Raw genomic sequence first — 21,854 nt, 5'->3', positions numbered from 1 at the left:
ATGTAGACATGTATTCTTATGGCGCCTCTTAGCTGGCTTAATATATGCAAGAATTTGGTACCAAACATTTATGTAAGCCCCTTTTTTTTCGACACCTTTCAATATGGTCTAGGAATGCACAAAAAGTACCTAAAGGGTAATACGAGTATATTAAAATGGTATGATTCATGTATTACACTTTTTGTTATAATTTGTGCCAGAATTATGTTGCATTTTGATTAGTAAATTTCTATGATTGTGCTTTATGGTCTTACATGTATAGCCTTAAAGGAACAGTAAACCTAGAAGGAAATCATAAAAGTAAACAAGAAGTATAACTACCCTCACTTTTTGTCTGTCTGCTGCATTTTCTGCTTGATTCTGAACCAAACAGTAACGTAGAAATCTGGCAGAGAACAAAAAAGGTTTATTTCCTGCTGATCTGCTCTATCATCAGCCGGAGACCAACAGAGGGGTTGAGGTTTGAAGGCTTAACAATCATTGTGTCCTACTGCAGACACAGCAAGGAGTATCCTGCTCTAGACAGTTGTCTTTCAGCCAGACACAGGCCTATGCAGAGGATTCATTACATTTCTAAGAAAATATTGGGATATGGGTGAGTACTTTGATACTCTTTTCAGGAGTCTAAATGCTAATTTCTTGCCAACAAAATGAGGAACACCATGGCAAAACATGCTATCCACAACTCCCTGCCAGCACATTAAGATATGATAATCGTCTCTGGTTGAACCTAGGGCCAGATACAACCCATTTCCTACAGTTCTCAAGAAAAGCAATAGTCCAAAAATGTCCAACCTGCTTTTCATCCTGAAAAACAAACCACTACTGTAACTCCTTACTAATCGGTCTTCCCCTTACTAAACTCTTCCCTCCACAATCCATTCTGAATGCAGTGGCCAGGCTTATCTATCAGTCTAGACGCTATAGCGATGCCTTGGGTCTGTGCCAGTCACTACATTGGCTGCCTATTCATTATAGAATAAAATATAAAGTTATTACTCTCATCCACAAGGCTCTCCATAATGCCGCACCTCCATACATTTCCTCCCTCATCTCTGTCTATCGCCCAACCCGTGTTCTCCGTTCACTCAATGACCTAACGCTTACATACTCTATTATCAGAACCTCCCACGCTCGTATATAAGACTTCTCCCGAGTTGCACCACTTCTCTGGAATGCTCTACCCCGGACAATCAGATTAACTCCCAAATTCTACAGTTTCAAACGCAAACTAAAGACACATCTTTTCAGACAGGCCTATCACAATTTCTAACGTAAACCCTTAAACCTCCTCTGTCCCCGCTCCCACATTTCCCCACATGATATATCATCTCATGCTAACTTTATAGGTCCAAGCTCCATCCACATGTTAAAGGACACGACTGTTGGCGGCTCATAAAGTCTTATGTTTGTGTAATGACAGTCACCTCTATTACAAAAGTGTCTGACCTCTGTATAAGCAATACCGCCCCTGCTACCTCTTGTGTCACTCCCTCTACCTCATAGATTGTAAGCTCTTGCGAGCAGGGCCCTCAGTCCCATTGTGTGAAATGACTTTCTTTGTAATGTATCTTTCTGTCTGTATTTGAACCCTACAAATTGTACAGCGCTCCGGAAAAGTTTCCGCTATATAAATAAAATTTATTATTATTATTATTTTGTCTTCATGGGACATGTGAATTTCTAAAACCATAAACATCACTAAATTTCTGGGCCCCCACTTTCTATGTGCAATCTGTAATACTGGGGTCTTCTCATATTATGAAGAGACATTTGAGCCTCCTCAGGCTCCAGGGCCCGGTAACAGAAAGCATTCAATGTTGCAACCCCAATCTGTGTCTATGTACTACGTAATGGTTTACAACGCGCTCCTAATATAAAGGTAGGTGACATACAATGCAGGTAATTCAGCTGGAAGTATTTTGTACTCCTACTATTATATTCACATTATTATGTTCTCCTATTGAGGTCTATGAAACAGTGTAGTCGCCTCTTTACAATGAATGTTCTCATTTTTACTTTTCCTTAGCATAGGCTTAGCACTCAGTGATGGAAGATAAATCCTCCTAAACTCGCTGAGGTCAAGGTGCAAGACATTCATAAATCCCATCATGGCAGCACTCTTACAGATCAGGTGCTTAAACACTTCATTGCCGTAGGGTGCAGTGGTTGACGTTCAAGTAAACACATACCATGACTGTATAGGATTTAGGTATTAGTGCTATCAATATAGAAGATAGGGAGAAATCACAATTGGCTACAGGTACAGTATTGTTAGGAGTATAGCAATAATCCTATGTTATTCAGCTGAATCTAAACTGATATCATGTATAAGAACAATAGAGTTGTTCAACCAGGACCATGTCCTTACTCTTACCCAGCCAAACCAGGACTCTGCATTGGTGAAGGACACCCTGAGATAGCTGTGTGTAGACAAGTGTTTAGTTTGACTTAGATTATTGTTCTCAAGGTCTGTCCAAAGGACCAAACATTGAGTTAGATGATTTGTGTCTGTCAACAGGTGGCGCTAGAGACACAACTTTGTTAGAAAGGACATATTTGCATTGTTTATTCATAGAGGAGCTTTCTTATTATTTTATAGCATTCCTTAAGGAGCAGCGGTACCTCCCAGAACTCTCAGTGCAACTGTCTGTTTAGTAAAGGACAATTCCTTGTAGTAGAAGTACCAGAAAACAAGAGTTTACATACAATACAGACAACCTCTGCAGCTCCTATCAGGCTTTTGGTGCAAATCCAGATGGGGTTAAATCCATATCCTACATCATTAGTAGTTGCAAAAAGTATATTTGGGTCAGTCTGATACAGACCTGCAGCTAAAGTTCATCCCATTTAGTTTTTATTCTCACTCTTTATGTATTTTCCAGACAAAGAAACATGGCGCTAAAAAGCAATGGTAGATCATGGGGAAACTACAAAATGAAATGTTATGTATTATCCCAAAAATGTTTAGATTTTAGGAAAAAGAATAACACAACTTTCAATAACTACAGGACAGTATATAGTGGAGAGGTATAGTGTTCAGGCCTGTAAATATGGCTCACACACGGACTTAGTTTCATAGATGAAGCTTGGTCGTATGAATGAACTGTTAAAGAATTTTTATGCATCTTATGTAAATTTACCATATGTTCCAGGAATACTTCCATAGGATCCTATTCACCATATATTTTTGGTGTATCATACAGAGAGTCTCAATAACAACATATGCTGAGTGGTATACATTTTATCCACATGGGAGTCTATGTCAAAGATACCACTATAAACATATACTCCAAGGATTCTGTCGGGAAATCTTCCAAACAGAATCCTTGGATGCATTTAGACTTACATGCAAGGAAAGGGTGCATTGGCTATAATGTATGAAAGAGGTTCTCCAACACATTTTCTGGGAGGACAGGATGAGACGTTAAAGGGATCCTATCATTCAATCGTATATTTTTATCATTAACACATCGGAATAGCCTAAGAAAGGCTATTCTTCTCCTACCTTTCGTTGTCTTCTCCGTGCCCCCGGTCGCCTAAAATCCCGTTTTTTGTCGGTATGTAAATGAATTCTCTCGCAGCACTGGGGCGGGCCCCAGCACTCAAACAGCACTGGGGGTGTACTCAATGTTGCCAGAGAACTCTGCAGCACCACCTCCATCTTCTTCTGGAACGAGGTCTTCACCGCATCTTCTTCCGGGGGTTGGCTTCTAGCTTCTAGGCCTTGGGCCTAGGGCAAAGCTGACTGCGCATGCCCACCGGCCATGAGAAAATGGCCGCTGACAATACTATGTAAGCAGCCATTTTTCTTGTGGCCGCGAGTATGTGCAGTCGGATTTGCCTTAGGCCCAAGGCCTAGAAGTTAGAAGCCACCGCCGAAAGAATACGCGGTGAAGATCTTGTTCCAGAAGAAGATGAAGGCGGCGCTGCAGAGTTCTCTGGAAGCATTGGGGACGCCCCCAGTGCTGTTTGAGCACAGGGGCTTGCCCCAGTGCTGCTAGAGAACTAATTTACATACTGACAAAAGACGGGATTTTAGGCGAACAGCGGCGTGGAGATCCCATCTAAAGGTAGGAGAACAATAGCCTTTCTTAAGGCTATTCCATTGTGTTAATGATAAAAAAAAAAGTAATTGAATGATAGGATCCCTTTAATAAGTTTGAATAAAATAACAGTTTTGCAAAATATAAAAAAAAAGGCATTACCGACTGCAGAGCCATATGGAGATGGTAAGAATCCAGGGCCAGATCCCTGTGTGAATGTCCCAGGCCATCCTCTGACCTTTTACTGGACAGCTGTGCCAGACAGTGAGGCTCTTTCTTCATCTCCTGGCCCAGAGGCTCCCTCTTCTCCAGTCTTACTGAGCCTATTAAAGATAGACCAGTGTCAGTAATGTGACATGCTTAAATACTAGATTAAGTTACCAGCGACAAGTATCCAAGAAGGGGACAATTGTAGAAATCTATTGGGTGATACACTACCCGGTTGCTGCAACTGAAGGTTGATAAACCTGATGAACTTGAAGCCTACCTGGACATAGAGGTGACCCATCAACATGAGGCTTATGTCCCAACTTTTTGTATTTTCAAAAAGGGAAACATAGCCCTTATACATGACATTGAAGAACGAGAATGAAAGAGTGTAGTCACATGTTGTTTTTTTTGGATATTCTACTATTGTCCATTTGATGAACACATGGACCCAGCAGAAATCAATGGATCCATTTTTAATGTATGTAAAACAGGTTGATGTCCAAGTTACCAATGAAATTCATCAGGGTTTTTTTAACAGTCAGTTAAAAACAGATGAAAAATGGATGCCACTTGGCCATCAAAAATAGACATACAGACATTAAAGAAGATGCACAACGGCCATCAAAAATCTTTACCCCTGTTTTTCACGTAGGTCTGTTAAAAATGAAATGGCCATCTGAATCTGGCCACATATTTCACTAAGTAGAAGATCAAAGTTTGTTTGCCTATCTACAGTAAATTCTTGAAAAGTTTTTTATTAAAATATTAGCACAAACAATATCTGAATATAGACAGTTTAAGATGTAAAATGCACCAAATTGTTACATATTAGAAAAATTGTGGCATAAAATGGACAGTCAGGATCCATGGATTTAGTTCCAATATCAAAAAGAGGGACATTTACGAAGGAAAGAGGAGTAGACGGACGTAGGTACATACGATCAGGTTAGCGCCTCGCACTCCTGCTGCAACGTGTAAGTTTGATAAATCCTGTTGCCCTCCATTTATTGATTTTCATGAAATTTTCAAATATTAATTTCAAAACCTTTAACTTGGCTGGATTTAGGTTTAGGTTTCAGCCAAAAAAATAGCCCAGGCTCCTATTCATTTTTTACATGACCTTTTTCGACATTTTACCTTTTTTTTCCCATCCCTGCTAACTTGTCACATAAATATTGTGGATTATTAATAATAGTTAGAATAATGAATAGAATACTTTCGTTTTTTTAGGAAACCTTTTATGTTGGGTCTTGCCCTGACAACGCTACCAAGTAATTATACATAATGGTTGTGACTAAAGAAATATGCTTATATAAGCTTAAGGTGCACATAATCTTTCAGCAGACTTTGCATAAATCCATAGTACAGTGTGCATACACAATGAATATCACTATTTGTAGACATTATATAATTTATGTCCTGCATTTTTAGCCTCAGATGGTTCTATCTCTAACTTTTACTTCTCCATTATCTGGTGGGTAAACTAACTCCTATGATGTCTCCCTAGACAGCACATAGAAATGAGACGACAATGTGCTCCATAGCTTTCTCTATGTCATGCAGAAGCAGCAGTATCTTGTAGGGCATTATAGAGAAGAACATGTATTGATGTGAATAAAGCACTTGGAGTAAGATACAAACTTTACTGGTAGCTGCATCAGTGTAGGGATTGTAGGGTTATAGGTTGGACTTGATGGACTAATGTTTTTATCCAACCTCATCAACTATGTAACTATGTGTCTGTCAGTATGTGTCTTTCCTCACTCCTCCCCCTTGGCACAGATTTAATATGACACATATATGACCTTCTATCTTGCTGCAGCTAGAGTGAAGGGCAGTTTAGGAAGGGAAGGGGATGCAGAAAAAGAGCCAGATAAGAGAATGAGATTTTCTTTCTGTTATAAGATATAGTTCTGAAAACTAGAAAGTATACCCTTTCCCACACTAAGTGCAAAAGTTGAAGGGGTTTTATAGTCAAAGAAAACCCAGGCAGCATAGTGTCCAAGGATGACAGCTGCAAGGAGTTTGTATGTTCTCTCCATGTTTGTGTGGTTTTACTCCCACACTCCAAAGACATACTGATAGGGGGAAAAAAACTAGAAAACTCAGGGGGGATAGCTTGGGCTAAAATCTAAAAAAGGAGCCATACTCAATTTCCCTCCATTCTGGTGTTAAGTTTCCCATTCAGTGACAGTACTGGTTGGGTCATTGATAAAGTGGCTGAGGTGACCTCTGTGGCCAGTCACTAGTTTCAGCAGACAAATGCTGGATACTGTTGACATGACTGCAGATCCATCACTGGTACCCATCATGTGGCTACTAAGAACAGTGAGTGGTCATCTGCACTGATTCTCTTCTGGCCTGGAATGGAACGAGGAACTCAATGCAGGATCAAGGACTGGGGATAGGTGAGAATGGCCTCTTTTTTTTACTGTAGCCCACCCCTGGCTTACAGTGAGTTTTACAGTTTACCTGGAAAACCCCTATAACTCATAAACACATGTAGGAGATAATGGGGATTCTGTAGTCTATACACAAAAATATTGCTACGACTCTCCACTGGCTATAGAAGAGCTCCGTTTTTACATATAATGTGCAAAATGTCACAAAAGGACAGACTTCATGACAGATCTAAAAACAAGAAAGAAAAATGTATTTTCGATGTTGTATAATCAAAGCAACTCTAAAAACATTGGGCTTTTCTGTTGCTGCGACTTCACGTTGGAGGCTTGGATTGCCTTTAAGAAAATAAATAAAAAGAAAATAAAAATAAAATAAATAAATAAAAAAACAGAAAAGCAGAAAAACATTCGGACTTCCCAGGGTAAAAAGTTAGTTCAGCTTGACCGGATTAGCACGTATGATTTAGACAAGGTATGTTTTTAAAGCTTGAAGACTGAATGATAAAAAATAGCTCCCAAGGAAGTTTTCAGAGGATTTAAGAGATTTGTATTTATTTTCCAAGTCCCCAGATGAATGCATGTTTAACCTTTTAAAATTGCTGGCAGGACACTTTCGATACCTGGAGCTGTATATCTGCTAGCCCTTTGCATTTCTAAACATGACTAAGCAAGCGGATGAATTCTAATGCAGCAAAAACATGTATGCTCCGATTCTCAGCTTACACATTGCTTATAATACTGCTAATACTGGCCACTTACAAGGGATTTTTCACATTTTTCACATAAAATTCTAATATGATCATCATAGGAAACCATAATGTCAGTGAATACATGCTGGGAGGCAGCTGTCACCTGATCTGGAATTCAGATAGAAATATTGAAATAGCTATTTACGAATCACAAGTCAATGAGAAGAACCAGCTATAGAAAAGTCCAACCTATACAATAAATTAGTTGACCATTAAGAAATTTCATGAATTCTCCGGTCATGTGCATGTGAACAATCTATAGGTGCTCTCGGCCATTGGCACGTTACCCAAGCAACCTAAACCTGAATCTAAACCAGCCAATAAAAGCTGTAAGCTAAGACTCATTCATGAAATTGTTTTTACCACATGTCCAAAAAAGTCCAGTGGTAACTTTCACTGACCTCCTTCTCTCTGACTGAGAGTATCCCAGCCCATGATATACAATCTAACCAGTCAAATAATGGATCGAAAAAATGCAGTAAAACCTATTGATTGTTACAGTCCCATCATGTGAACTTCTTATTAAACCAAATTATAAAATAAATATTTGTATTAAGGAAAAGCAAAAAATAGTTATGAGATTGAAACATGTATAAAAAAAATTCTAATAAGTGTAAATACAATTTTTTTTTTGTAAATATACAGTTGTAGATTTAGTATTTAGTAGTAATTTCTACCCTGTGATCCAGACTTCTCTTGGAATTACCATTGGACTTATCTGAATACATAGGGGTAGATTTATTACAACTGGCCTGTTGTACACCAGTCTTAATAATGGCCCCATCTAGCGCTGAATTATGAAGACGCTCTGGCCAGAATGAAGGTCTATGCAAGTTAGGAACTGATGTAGATTTCCATTATTGCGCCATATGTGGGCCACAATATAACTCCTCTATGTTAGACGACTGGCCTATAGGAATGGAGAAATCTTCCCCATTGATTGACTAAATCTCACCTTCCAGCTATCATTACCATTCAGATCATGTGGTTTAGGTTACTTTTGGTCATTGAAAGTAGGTCAGTGATACTGAATTCCCTTGATATAGATATTTTGCAATTGTTTTTGGTCTTTTTGTGTTAATATTAAAAAACAAAAAATCGTATTGACCTTCAGTTTCCTTATCTGTTGCCTTTTCTGCTCTTTCATGGGCTCTCAGATGTGTTTTTGCTGAATGTCTTTCTGTTCAAGATAAAAAATACACACACGACCAGAGAATTTCTGAATGAAAGTTTATTCTTATTGGTTAAAGATTACTGTAAGCTTCCATAAGATTTAGTAACATCTATAAATGTAGTAACGTTTTAGATACTATAAAATAAACTCTTTACAGTATTGTATTATTTTATTCCTCTAGTGAGCAGGGCTGCGGAGTTGGGGCCAGTTTTGGATGGCGTCTATGGCTTCAAAATTATTAAATTATTTTTCATGGATCAGAGGACATTTACTGTGTCTGCCAGACTATGGCTGCCCGCCACTAATGATGGAGTTGGAGACAGAGTCAGAGTTGGGCTGGGGAAAAATAGAGGAGTCAGTAATTTGATGGTAATGAGATAGTGATCCATCGATTTGGGAGGTTCACACGGGAAAAAATTCCAAAAGTTAGCTAAAATCAGAAATTTTAACAAAATTTTTAATTAGTTCAATGTGTGCTGATCTGATTCGCTTATCTCTATAAGGTCCTATTCAAGAGACCCTGAATAGGACCTACGTTGGTATCGGTATGTCAATCAGGACCTGTGGATATGTAGGGGCCAATATGGGGGATAATACTGTGTGCAGGGGCCACTATGGGGGATAATACTGTGTGAAGGGGTCACTATGGGGGATAATACTGTGTGCAGGGGCCAGTAAGAGACATAATACTGTGTGCAGGGGCCACTATGGGGGATAATACTGTGTGCAGGGGCCACTATGGGGGATAATACTGTGTGCAGGGGCCACCATGGGGGATAATACTGTGTGCAGGGGCCACTATGGGGGATAATACTGTGTGCAGGGGCCACTATGGGGGGATAATACTGTGTTCAGGGGCCACTATGGGGGATAATACTGTGTGCAGGGGCCACTATGGGGGATAATACTGTGTGCAGGGGCCACTATGGGGGATAATACTGTGTGAAGGGGTCACTATGGGGGATAATACTGTGTGTAGGGGCAGGTAAGGGACATAATACTGTGTGCAGGGGCCACTATGGGCGATAATACTGTGTGAAGGGGCCACCATGGGAGATAATACTGTGTGAAGGGGCCACTATGGGGCATAATAGAACGCGCAGGAATGCCTAGGAGGGGGTTGGTCGAGGTCTTCGGCGTTGGTGTCGGTCGGGGGAAGCCCATGTCAAAAGTTCGCCACGGGGCCCCGCCATTCCTAGTTACGCCACTGGTTCAGAGGTTTTAACATTGCATTATCCTCTTACATTCTTGTGACTGGCTGTTGGATTGTGAGTAAGGCTTATGCCCCACGTTGTAGAAACACAACTTTTTTTGTTGCAGGTTTTGCTGAGGTTTTTTGAGCCAAAGCCAGGTGTGGATTGAGCAGAATGTAGAAGTATAAGAACTTCCTAGATATTTCCCATTCCTATTGAAGTCATTCTTGGCTTTGGCTCAAAAAACCGCAGTAAAGTCTGCCACAAAAAAAGCTGCATTTCCACAACGTGGGGCCTCGGCCTAAATGGTGTTTTCTTGCAGTGTCATGTATTGTTGTTGTGCAGATATCTATATATTCATATAATACGGAAGTAGGAAAGATTTGTTTATGCGACATTCATTGTTAAATTACAGATTCATGTTGAATCTGGTTTAGCGAGTTAAACATGTCCTGCAATACATTTAATACAATAATACATTTGCATTAATACATAAGCAGCCTGAAGTTGCGAAGTGTCAGGATTATTGGGTCACTCGATATGTTTTACAGTAATCTAATTGTTTATATTTCTGAATGATGACATCATAATATTAAAGGAATTATCCATTTAAGATATGCCATCAATTTTAGGCTGGTGGCTGACTCCTAGCATCCCAGCTGATCAGTTCTTTGTGAGGTCACTTGTATAAGCACATTGTTGACATCACATGCCACACTGAGTGTACTTTTCATAACAGGTATTGTTGGTATTGCAGGTTTTTTTCATTTACTTTATCAGGACCATATCTCAATGGGCACCGAATAAATACTGCACTCTAAGCACTGATATCACCAACACCCAATGGAAACAAGAATTATTTGGTACAATTTGCAATGGAAGGAATTTATCATGGAATTTATAAGTGGTCCATATGGTGGTTTAGTGTCCCAAATGTAGGTAACAGGTTCCCTTTAATGTTACTTACATTTAATGTTACCTACATACAGTCCTATGAAAAAGTTTGGGCACCCCTATTAATCTTAATCATTTTTAGTTCTAAATATTTTGGTGTTTGCAGCAGCCATTTCAGTTTGATATATCTAATAACTGATGGACTCAGTAATATTTCAGGAGTGAAATGAGGTTTATTGTACTAACAGAAAATGTGCAACATGCATTAAACCAAAATTTGACCGGTGCAAAAGTATGGGCACCCTTATCATTTTATTGATTTGAATACTCCTAACTACTTTTTACTGACTTACTGAAGCACAACATTGGTTTTGTAACCTCACTGAGCTTTGAACTTCATAGCCAGATCTATCCAATCATGAGAAAAGGTATTTAAGGTGGCCAATTGCAAGTTGTTCTCCTATTTGAATCTCCTCTGAAGAGTGGCATCATGGGCTACTTAAAACAGCTCTCAAATGATCTGAAAACAAAGATTGTTCAACATAGTTGTTCAGGGGAAGGATACAAAAAGTTGTCTCAGAGATTTAACCTGTCAGTTTCCACTGTGAGGAACATAGTAAGGAAATGGAAGACCACAGGGACAGTTCTTGTTAAGCCCAGAAGTGGTAGGCCAAGAAAAATATCAGAAAGGCAGAGAAGGAGAATGGTGAGAACAGTGAAGGACAATCCACAGACCACCTCCAAAGAGCTGCAGCATCATCTTGCTGCAGATGGTGTCACTGTGCATCGGTCAACAATACAGCACACTTTGCACAAGGAGAAGCTGTATGGTTGAGTGATGAGAAAGAAGCCGTTTCTGCAAGCATGCCACAAACAGAGTCGCCTGAGGTATGCAAAAGCATATTTGGATAAGCCAGCTTCATTTTGGAAACAAAGATTGAGTTGTTTGGTTATAAAAAAAGGCGTTATGCATGGCGTCCAAAAAGAAACAGCATTCCAAGAAAAACACTTGCTACCCACTGTAAAATTTGGTGGAGGTTCCATCATGCTTTGGGGCTGTGTGGCCAATGCCGGCATCGGGAATCTTGTTAAAGTTGAGGGTCACATGGATTCCACTCAGTATCAGCAGATTCTTGAGAATAATGTTCAAGAATCAGTGACGAAGTTGAAGTTACGCCGGGGATAGATATTTCAGCAAGACAATGATCCAAAACACCGCTCCAAATCGACTCAGGCATTCATGCAGAGGAACAATTACAATGTTCTGGAATGGCCATCCCAGTCCCCAGACCTGAATATCATTGAACATCTGTGGGATGATTTGAAGCGGGCTGTCCATGCTCGGCGACCATCTAACTTAACTGAACTTGAATTGTTTTGTAAAGAGGAATGGTCCAAAATACCTTCATCCAGGATCCAGGAACTGATTAAAAGCTACAGGAAGCGACTAGAGGCTGTTATCTTTGCAAAAGGAAGATCTACTAAATATTAATGTCACTTTTCTGTTGAGGTGCCCATACTTTTGCACCGGTCAAATTTTGGTTTATTGCATATTGCACATTTTCTGTTAGTACAATAAACCTCATTTCAATCCTGAAATATTACTGTGTCCATCAGTTATTAGATATATCAAACTGAAATGGCTGTTGCAAACACCAAAATATTTAGAACTAAAAATGATTAAGATTAATAGGGGTGCCCAAACTTTTTCATAGGACTGTATTAGGCTAGGTCCACACAGGGCAGTTTTATGTAGTACTTTAGCCAAAAACAATGCATCCTAAAGAGATGTCATGTGTACATGTATCTATTGTATGCTTCTATAAATCAATAGGATAAGTGAAGATGAAAACGTTTGTAGTAAATCTTATCACAGACAAATGACTCTTTATCCATTCAAATCTGAAGAGAGATCCACAGCTCACTAAGGGATCAGGTAACAGCTTCTGCATATAGTGTATGGAGGAGAGAGCTGCTAGAGACAGAGACACACTGTCACAGCTTCTAGTATATGTTGTATCTCACTTCAATTCTGAATTCAAAGAGAGAAAAATAGAGGGGCAGCTTTTCTTGGCCACAGTGCCAATGTGCTAGCTTCCTCATGTGACTGCCATAGCCAATCACAGGCTTTATTGGTACACCCCGAGGCTAGTAACTGGCAGACAGCATGTCCAAACTGCATCCAACAAAGACCAATGTGGAGCACTAGATCAGTGACACTGGTACAGTAAAACTTTCATACCCTTTTAACAAGTAAGAACTCAGTCTTTAATTATATTAATTCCATGTGTCAACACTGGGCAGACTCTAGAAAAGCTCTTTATTGATTGTCCAGTAATAGACGAGTCTAGTAGTCACACTTTAGCAACTTTTACTTTTGTGAACTGCACATGAAGATAATATTAGGCTGATTTCACACCACAGTTATTTTGGTGTTTTTACAAATTTTTCAACTGTGCTTTTCTCAAATTTTTTAGGTTATTTATTAATACATGATGAATAACCTTACATATAGGGACATAACAAGTAACCATGGGGCCCAGAGCAAAACTTGCTATGAATAATATGCATAGAATGATGTCAAGGATAATAAAAATAGTGATTTGATAGTAACAGGACAATTCACACACAGTGATGTCACACTACATGAATAATGCACACAATGATGTCACAGTACAGGGGTAATGTACAATGTGATGTCACAGTACAGGGTTAATGTACAATGTGATGTCACAGTACAGGGGTAATGCTCGCTTTGATGTCACTATGGAAACTAGTCTTCTTAGCAGTTGCTATGTCTGCTACCCTAGTAGTTATCATACCAATGCTTACTAACATTGCATTTTTTTCTTGCTGTTTTTTAAACATTTTCTGACAGTGTTTGTCTCTTTTACAAAAGCAATAAGTTCTGGGACTGGCTTTTTTTCTTAAGATTTAATTTAAAAAAGCTGGAAACACAGTGTGTGTGCACAAAAATCGCCAAAATAAGCAATACAGATGTTTTTCAATGGCTTTTTTTTTTTTTTTTTTTAGAAAAACACCCTACCTGGATACCATTTCCCAAGAAATAGGATTTCCAAATCTACTCTGTCAAGAGATATCTATCCTATCTGTGTTATGTGTGACCACCCAGTGGTCGCGATGTGGATTGCAGCCTGTCAAGGGCTTTGCTAGAATGTTGTGATAGTATATTGAATTTATTTAATGAAGAATTGGAGTCCTTAATCAAATTTGAGCAACGGTAAGGGAAGGCACATCTGTACGTCTCATGATACAGAGGAGAACGTGTATAGAGGAAAACAATGCATAGATTTTGGAGAGTTGGCTGCTAGAACAGAATTCTATAAAATAGGTTAAGACATGTCAGATTTAGAAGTTACCTAGGATAACATACATGTGACTGTAGATGTAGGTCCCCATGTGCATGAAAGTGGGAACATTACATATAATACATATATATTACAAGTGCATTTACATGTAATTCCCATAAGCATACAATAACATGGCATGTGATGAAACATGCTACATGTGTGTTAACAAATAACTCTTAGTATGTCTCTGTATGACATTGGTGGCACATGGAGATATAGTACAAGCTCATAGATTTCATAAGCCATGGTTATGAAACTTAGCATTGAAAACATGCCATAAACAAGTTAGTATACAGTATATAATAAGGGGATATTTCTCATCCGTGCGTGTTCAGGAATATTCTATTTAGTGACATATAAGGCACATTGGGTAGCAGTTAAAATGATTGTCCAATTGAGGCCATGTAAACCAATACCTACAGGGGATGATAATCTGCTATTTATTTTCCTTGTTCCTTATTTATTTTTTCATTTTATATTTCAGTACAGCTCTATGAGGGCAGTGTTATCTGTGACTACGGTTTAGCTGCAGTGCATACAGGGGTCTGCGGTAGTCTAAGACACACCATGTGACTCACTGTTGCTTCAGACTTTGCTCTCTGCTTCCTCTATGCAGCTCCTGTTCTTACTAAAACTCAAGTCTAGTTTTCTAGGAAGTCAGAGCATGGAGAACCGATTTATTCAACCAGGGCAAAATGATTGTAAAGTACTGAGAAATCAGGAAACCACTGCACATATACTGAGGTAAATGAGGCTTAGAGAGGGGGAACTTGGGGTGATTGTAATAATGATGTCTGGTGATGTGCCTTGCTGGCCATTAGGGGGCTCCATAAGAAAGAAGCAGGCTCCATGTGTAGCCATAGATTGCTCATCCTTCATAGAACTGATGTGAAGGCAAATATTATACCGCCAATTAGATCAATAAGTACATAGTCACAATACCAAAACTGGATATGTTCTGATATTGATATACTGAGATATACTGGGAGCCTATATTTAGCTCCTCCATAGGAAACTTCATTACCCTGTTGTTGCCTTTCTCAGTTTTCTCCTCATTTTCAGCAAAAGAGAATCTGCTGATAAAACACAGGTTGCTATTATTTGCAAACGCTAACCCTGAAAAGCATCCTAAGGCGTATTAGGCCTACAGATAGACAGTGTAAAGTTAGACTAGGCTGTCTCAAGGAGTATAGATGTATCATCCAGCATCCATCATCCTTACCATTTCCCAAGAAACAGGCTTTCCAAATCCACTCTGTGAAGAGACATCTATCCTATCTGTGTTATGTGTGACCACCCAGTGGTCACGATGTGGATCACAGCCTGTTAAGGGCTTTGCTAGCATGTTGCGATAGTGTATTGAATTTATTTAATGAAAAATTGGAGTCCTAAACCAAATCTGAGCAAAGGGAAGGGAAGGCACATCTGTACGTCTCATGATATTACTGAATGAAATGCTGTCTGGCTTTTATTGAGTATAATATATTTATATCATAAACCAAAATATGTTAAAAGGAGGAAGTTACAAGAATTTAATTGCAATAGATAAGATACCCTAAACCCCCATTATAACGCAGACATAAGGAGCCAACAGAGGGAACTACAAAGTAAAACTAAAATTTGTTTTGCGGTGAAATGCTTCTTTATAGGTGTCCATGTTTCCATTCCTGAGATAATATTGACTACATTCCTGCCCCCAGGAGACCTGGTTTAGGGGCCAGTAAACATCCTATAATATCAAGTGCTATTATTTGGCTCAGATATGTTTACAATTTGTATTACATCCTTAAGGGAGTCTGAAGTCACTTTGCCTCTTCTACCTACTATTTTTTGTTGTTGTGCTTGGGTTCTATGCTTGATGTGTGTATTGGCCATTCACCTTGGACTTTTTAAGCTGTATTGAGAAGTGTGGTTGACTACTCTTTCCATTACAAGATTATATGGCAAAACAGTATAGAGCATGGTGGTCCCTTTTACATTCTGATTCTCACTTTTGGACATTATTATTTGGAATATTAGATATGTAGATTGGAACATTGAACATGGAACATTGGTTTGAATCTTTAGTGTGGTCATTCCGGTATAAAGTGAATTGTAGAATAGACTGCCTAGATCGGCTATTCCAACCATATAACTTCACTATATACTTGCTACAGATGATTCACATAGGAAATATTTCTATATTTACTAAGAAATGGTAATCCTATACTGGTCTATGCTGGTCTAATATAATCTCAGTATTGTAATATCTAATCAAACATCTTCAGAAGAAGATAAAAAGGAACCTTTATTGGTTTAAAATGCATATTAATGTCTGATAGACTACACATCATTATTAGATCAGAAATGGTTTGGAAGTTTTGTACATTTTTACTATATTGTTCTGTTATTTTCTGACACATAAAAGCATTAAATACAGTCTATATTTTATGCATGCTGCATTAACATGTCAAGCAAAATGAATTATGTGTTTTTAGAATTTCTTTTGTGTCTTTTATGTCTTTTGTAATAAGGAGCACGCACATTGTATTTTATTGTTATAAATTCACTATGTTCCCCAGGTTATTGCCTATGGATTTACATTGGAACTACTATTAGGAATTTATTGCATCTCAGTCTTTCTTACAGTGTTTCCCAATAATTATAACCTGAGCCTCAGCACACTTGTACTACTACAAATATTACAATACAAGCCCATCAAAGACAGTCAGGAGCATCTTCCACCATGTCCTATATTGTCTGTAGTGTAGTTGTCTTTTAGTATATAGGTAGCTTTTTCCCATTGGATCCTTTGAAATGTGTCATGTTTACTATGCACTTGATGTCATCTCACTTTATCTATCTATCTATCTATCTATCTATCTATCTATCTCCTATCTATCTATCTATCTTAGTGAGGTGACATCAAGTGCATAGTAAATATGTGAGACATTTCAAAGGATCCCAATGGGACAAAGCTACGTGTGTGTGTATATATATATATATATATATATATATATATATATATATATATATATATATATATGTGTGTGTGTGTGACTGTGAGTCTTCCAATAACCATAACTATATAGAACTATAGTCATCAGTAGTGATCCAATACAATGAACTTTTCCCAATAAAAATGCATAAATTCAACCATTTTAATATTTATGTATTATGTTTTTTCTTAGGGGAATGGATATTTTGGAATCAGGTCAGATAAAGAATCTTTAATAAATAATACATAATTTTTGGAAACATCTCATTGATGTTGTACAATGAATGACTTGGCCTTGGGATTTACTATGGCGCATAAAACATTGATTTATGTCAGACTTTCTTGGCACAAGTGTTAAATAAGTGTAACATAAATTCTGAGTGTAAACGCTGAAGCTCTGCTCCGTCCACTTGCATTTCCATGGTGGTGGCTTCAATGTGAGAAACACTTCCATGCTGATATAATGAAATGATGCTCAGTGGGATTGACTGGTAAAAGTAAATGGGGCTCAGCGTGAGTGTAAGGATAAGTAATACTTAACCAGTAAGTAAGCCTATGAAAGACTTAATAGTAAACTGTAGTGTGCATGGCTGGCCAGCAGTCCTCTACATGTGGTGCCGCTCACTACCTCTGCAGGTGTCCCTGCTTGTCTGCTTAGCTGGATGTTTGAGTAATCCTCTGCAGGTATCATTAGAGCAGGTTTAATCTTGTTATGTGTTCTCGGTAATAGGACATGCTCATTTAATATTATATATTAAGGCAAAAGTGGAGCAATTTTTGGGTTGGATAATTGCTTCACAAATATCAAAGGATCTTGTAGCTTCAAACCAGGGTTATTGTTATTCTTTGATATATACTGTTTGGAGAAGTCCTCTAATCTCTGAAGGTTTTCCAAGTTTACATTGATGCTGGCAGGGAGTGCATGAAAACTGGAATAGCGTTTCCAAACTGACTCATTTCATGTAAGGTGTTTGGTTACAGTTTGCCCCCAAAAGGCATCTGCTATGATCTTCTGAAGGATCAGATATGTGCGTGTATATACCTTACATTTTTTGTATGTGATTGATTGGTTTAAGTACATTTGTGTTTTCCATGTTTTATCTTTACATCTTCTCTTCTGTTAAGTACCTGAGCTATTCTTATACACTCCTTGTGTAAAGTGTCTCATGCCAAGCCAGTAGGTTTATCCAAACTGCAGATAATGGATTATGTATAGCAATAACATCCTCTTTATGATACAATATGGTGACAACAATAGCTCTAAAGACAATCCAATCTAAGTTTGTTATATGACCATCATGAGCTCTGTTAGTGTACATAGTATAGTAAGCACTTATGGCCATTCTCTGGATATAGTTAGATGATACTGGGATTGTAGCAGGTGGGAGGCCAAAACAGGTGCAAAAAACAAAAATGGTGCTGAAAGTAAGTGAACCTATTACCTGAGTCTGAAGGGACTGGTAATATCCATTGTGATTTTACATCAATATTCAACAGTACCCGAGTATGACCAAACCATCCACAGTATTATGTATAGATGCTGAATATATATATATATATATATATATATATATATATATATATATATATAAACACCTCAAGTGCAGGTTCCTGGGAGGACCGATATGTGGTGTGCTGCTTTTTCCAATAAAAGGACATTTTTCCATCCATACAAGTTGCTGGTTGTTTTTTTTTCCATTGCAAACCCTTTTGCCTGGAGAGGGGTTTCTGCCGTGTAATTTATGTGATGATCCCCAGAATTGCTGGTGCTGATACAATTGTTTATCATATATATATATATATATATATATATATATATATATATATTTTTTCCCCAATGTGGGACTATTAAATGAATATCTTATCATAGATAGATAGATAGATAGATAGATAGATAGATAGATAGGGTGGATAAGAAGAAGCAGATTCTCATATATTGGTGCCTTACCCAAATACAAGATCAGGGGGAAGAGATTCATTGGGGATACACATGTCTCTCCTTAAGACGTCTAAAAATCTTGAAAACAACATCTACCACATAGATTGATTTCAGTATTACTATTCTGGGACATTTTAGTTGACATAATGTTTTGTATATTAACCCTTTATAAGCTACAGGCTTTCCAGAAGGCACCTGTAAATTCATTATTCCCACTGCTATTGATTTGCTACTATATCTGTCTGTCTATCTGTCTCACTATCTATCTAATAACTATCTAATACGCATATAATACCTAGGTGTATAAAGCCGACTATAAATTAGATTAATATTTAATATGTTAGCTCATAAAGCAGAAATCTAAGAATCTTGCTCAATAAACCTCTATAGATACTGACCACACACACACATATATATATACCCTTTTCTATTAGGGGAGCATTACTATTATGTAAACTGTATTAGTTTGTGCTTAGTTAATAGCCGGCTGTTGTATATGTGATTTATGTTGCAATTCCTGTTTATTACTCATCAGAAACTAGAAAATAATTATCACTAAGGAAAATGGGGGAAACCTTGTGTCTCCACTGAAACTTAGATGTGAGATGTTACATAATCTCTACAGTCATCCCCTTACATAGACGCCGGTCCTGATGACTTGTAATGTTCATTGCTCATATAATACAGATCTAAGGTAAACATCTGATTTGTCCCTCGAGGCTTAGTCTCCATCTACGTCAATGGATTTAGTACTAAAATCTGCTACTTTGGATGTAAATGTAAAATAATAGAAAGCTTCTCAATGACACAAGAGGATGTGATTCAATATGGGTTGTCTATGAAAGGAGAAATCTATCAGTTAATATGTTTTAGCTTAGATTCCACAATAAATCTGTGACTCATACTTGGCCAAAAAACGGTTTAACACAGGAGAACATGAGCTTTCTATACTGTGCTCAGATACAGCAGCCATGAATAGCACAATGCATTGGGTTTAAGAGTCTCAGTAAAGATATTCTGAATATATGAGAATTCATGTAGCTTCTCACACCTATTCATAACTATGTGTGCCAACTTGAAAGGGCTGCGGGAGGTATTTAGGTGTGTCCTCATAATGGGATATATGAAATATATGAAATATAATGAGTTCAAGCTGCAGTGTATGTTGTATTACCAGATACTTCTATTAGTTCATAGGAATAACTGCTATTATGATATCTCTCCCTATAGATTACATATGTTAGATGGGAGTTACATGTAGTCAAATCCTAGACATCATGTGCAAAGAATTCTTGCTACACAGTTGTTAAGATCTTTTGGCCTAAATCAAATGGACCTTTCATAGACTTAAAGCAGCATGGCTATAGTGACTGCTTTACTATGACAGCAGGGAGCCTTCATTCAGAGACCACTATAAATCTTATCCAAATATCTTTTCTGCCTTCTTTTCAGTTTCCTACCTGGGGGTCATTATTATTAACCCTTACCCTGAATTCCTATGTCTTGGATATTGCAGTCCCAGAATCCGGAAGCTTTGGTAAACAATTCCTAAGCTAAATGCCAAGTCCTAACCAGTGGCATCACAACGGCCATCCTGAGTCGACAGTGATTTCTATATAGATATTTCTATGTCTTTCTTCAGACAGATCAACAATAGCTCCTGTAGTTTTACAAAGGTAGCAGAGATGACTTAGAAAATCACAGACCACTAGTAGACCCAGATGAAGTCAGCTTTCCTACATCTTTATATTTCGTTACATACATAATCTTCACATTGAGTTTTCTCTTCTTTTCGTATGTAATAGATTTATACAATATTGACAGGTGTATTTCCCTGCGCTGACAGAGGGAGCAGTTTATACAATATAATATGCTGACGTAGAATGAATAAGTTGCCAGTTACTTATGTAGGACTGATACATTGTTCTCCTCACTTAGTTAAGCTTCTTTCTTATCCCTAAGCCCTTTATTGTCCTACCTTCCTCTCCAGTGCTTGCTTCTCTCCTATGTGCTAAAGATGCTTCCTCTGGATAGATCAGGGTGCTCCATTGTCACTGGATCCTCTAGGTGTGTTGGCACTTCTCTGCTACTTGTGTCGCTTCTGTCATTGCATCTATGAGTGACGTTGTCCTAGTCACCTGGTCACCTGGTCACGAGGTCTCAGATGTGTTTGGGACAGCGCCTGTAGAACCACTATGAGCAGCTTCTATAGGGATGTGTCTGGCAGAATCTCTCCTCTGTGTCTGAAGTTGATCTGGATAGTGAATACACAGCCACTCCCTGAAGTCACTTTCCACTCCCCCTCTCTGTCCATCCACACGATTTACCTCTTTCTCTCAACTTTCCTATCTTCTTCTCCTCTCTATCTTCCTAAGGATTTTCCATCTGTAAGGTGTAACGGGCTCAGACAGAATGCTACCTTTTGCCTGCTGCTTAGGGGGACATGTGAATGAGGGATCACAGGGCAAAGTTGAACATCAATTTGCAAAGCTCTAGGTGGCAAAATACAAGCAAAAAAGAGCACAAAAGAGTGAATGTTATTGTATGTAGAACTAAAATCGCCTTTTACAGGATATGTCTTATTAACAGAAGCCTGGAATTCCTAAAGCAAGAAGTGCGCCTTGTTTTATTTCTAGACATCGCATATTTTAGTTTATTTCAATCTTTTAATTAATGGAAATGGTTTAGATAGTTTTACATGATTCCCAACCACATTCGCTCTGAAAGGTACCGTCATTTACTAACATGTCTGGCTTGACTGACTAATTGGTCTCAAATCTTTGCCTATCCCCATTATATAGTAAGGAGTCTGCAGTTATCACATAGGTGGCTGATTTAAGGTTGTGACATAGTGCATGTTCACATGTTACAGATTTTTTGCAGATACATTTGTGACTGT

General features: G+C 38.3%; 1 protein-coding gene across 1 annotated transcript in view; it reads right to left on the bottom strand.

Moving 5' to 3' along the window:
• WNT10B (Wnt family member 10B) overlaps window positions 1-21,156 on the bottom strand; it is a 34,782-nt gene extending 13,626 nt beyond the window's left edge. Inside the window, exons 1-2 of the mRNA XM_075265569.1 lie at window positions 20,934-21,156; window positions 4,209-4,369 (exon numbers count right to left, since the gene is read on the bottom strand). Coding sequence (XP_075121670.1) covers window positions 4,209-4,276 — 68 coding nt within the window. The 5' untranslated portion in view covers window positions 4,277-4,369; window positions 20,934-21,156. The remainder of the gene's footprint in view (window positions 1-4,208; window positions 4,370-20,933) is intronic.
• Window positions 21,157-21,854: the final 698 nt, after the last annotated feature.

This window comes from Leptodactylus fuscus, chromosome 2 (assembly GCF_031893055.1).
Source record: "Leptodactylus fuscus isolate aLepFus1 chromosome 2, aLepFus1.hap2, whole genome shotgun sequence".
NCBI classification, from domain to species: domain Eukaryota; kingdom Metazoa; phylum Chordata; class Amphibia; order Anura; family Leptodactylidae; genus Leptodactylus; species Leptodactylus fuscus.
Note: the sequence above shows the minus strand (reverse complement) of the source record. Positions and strands in the feature narration are given on the sequence as shown.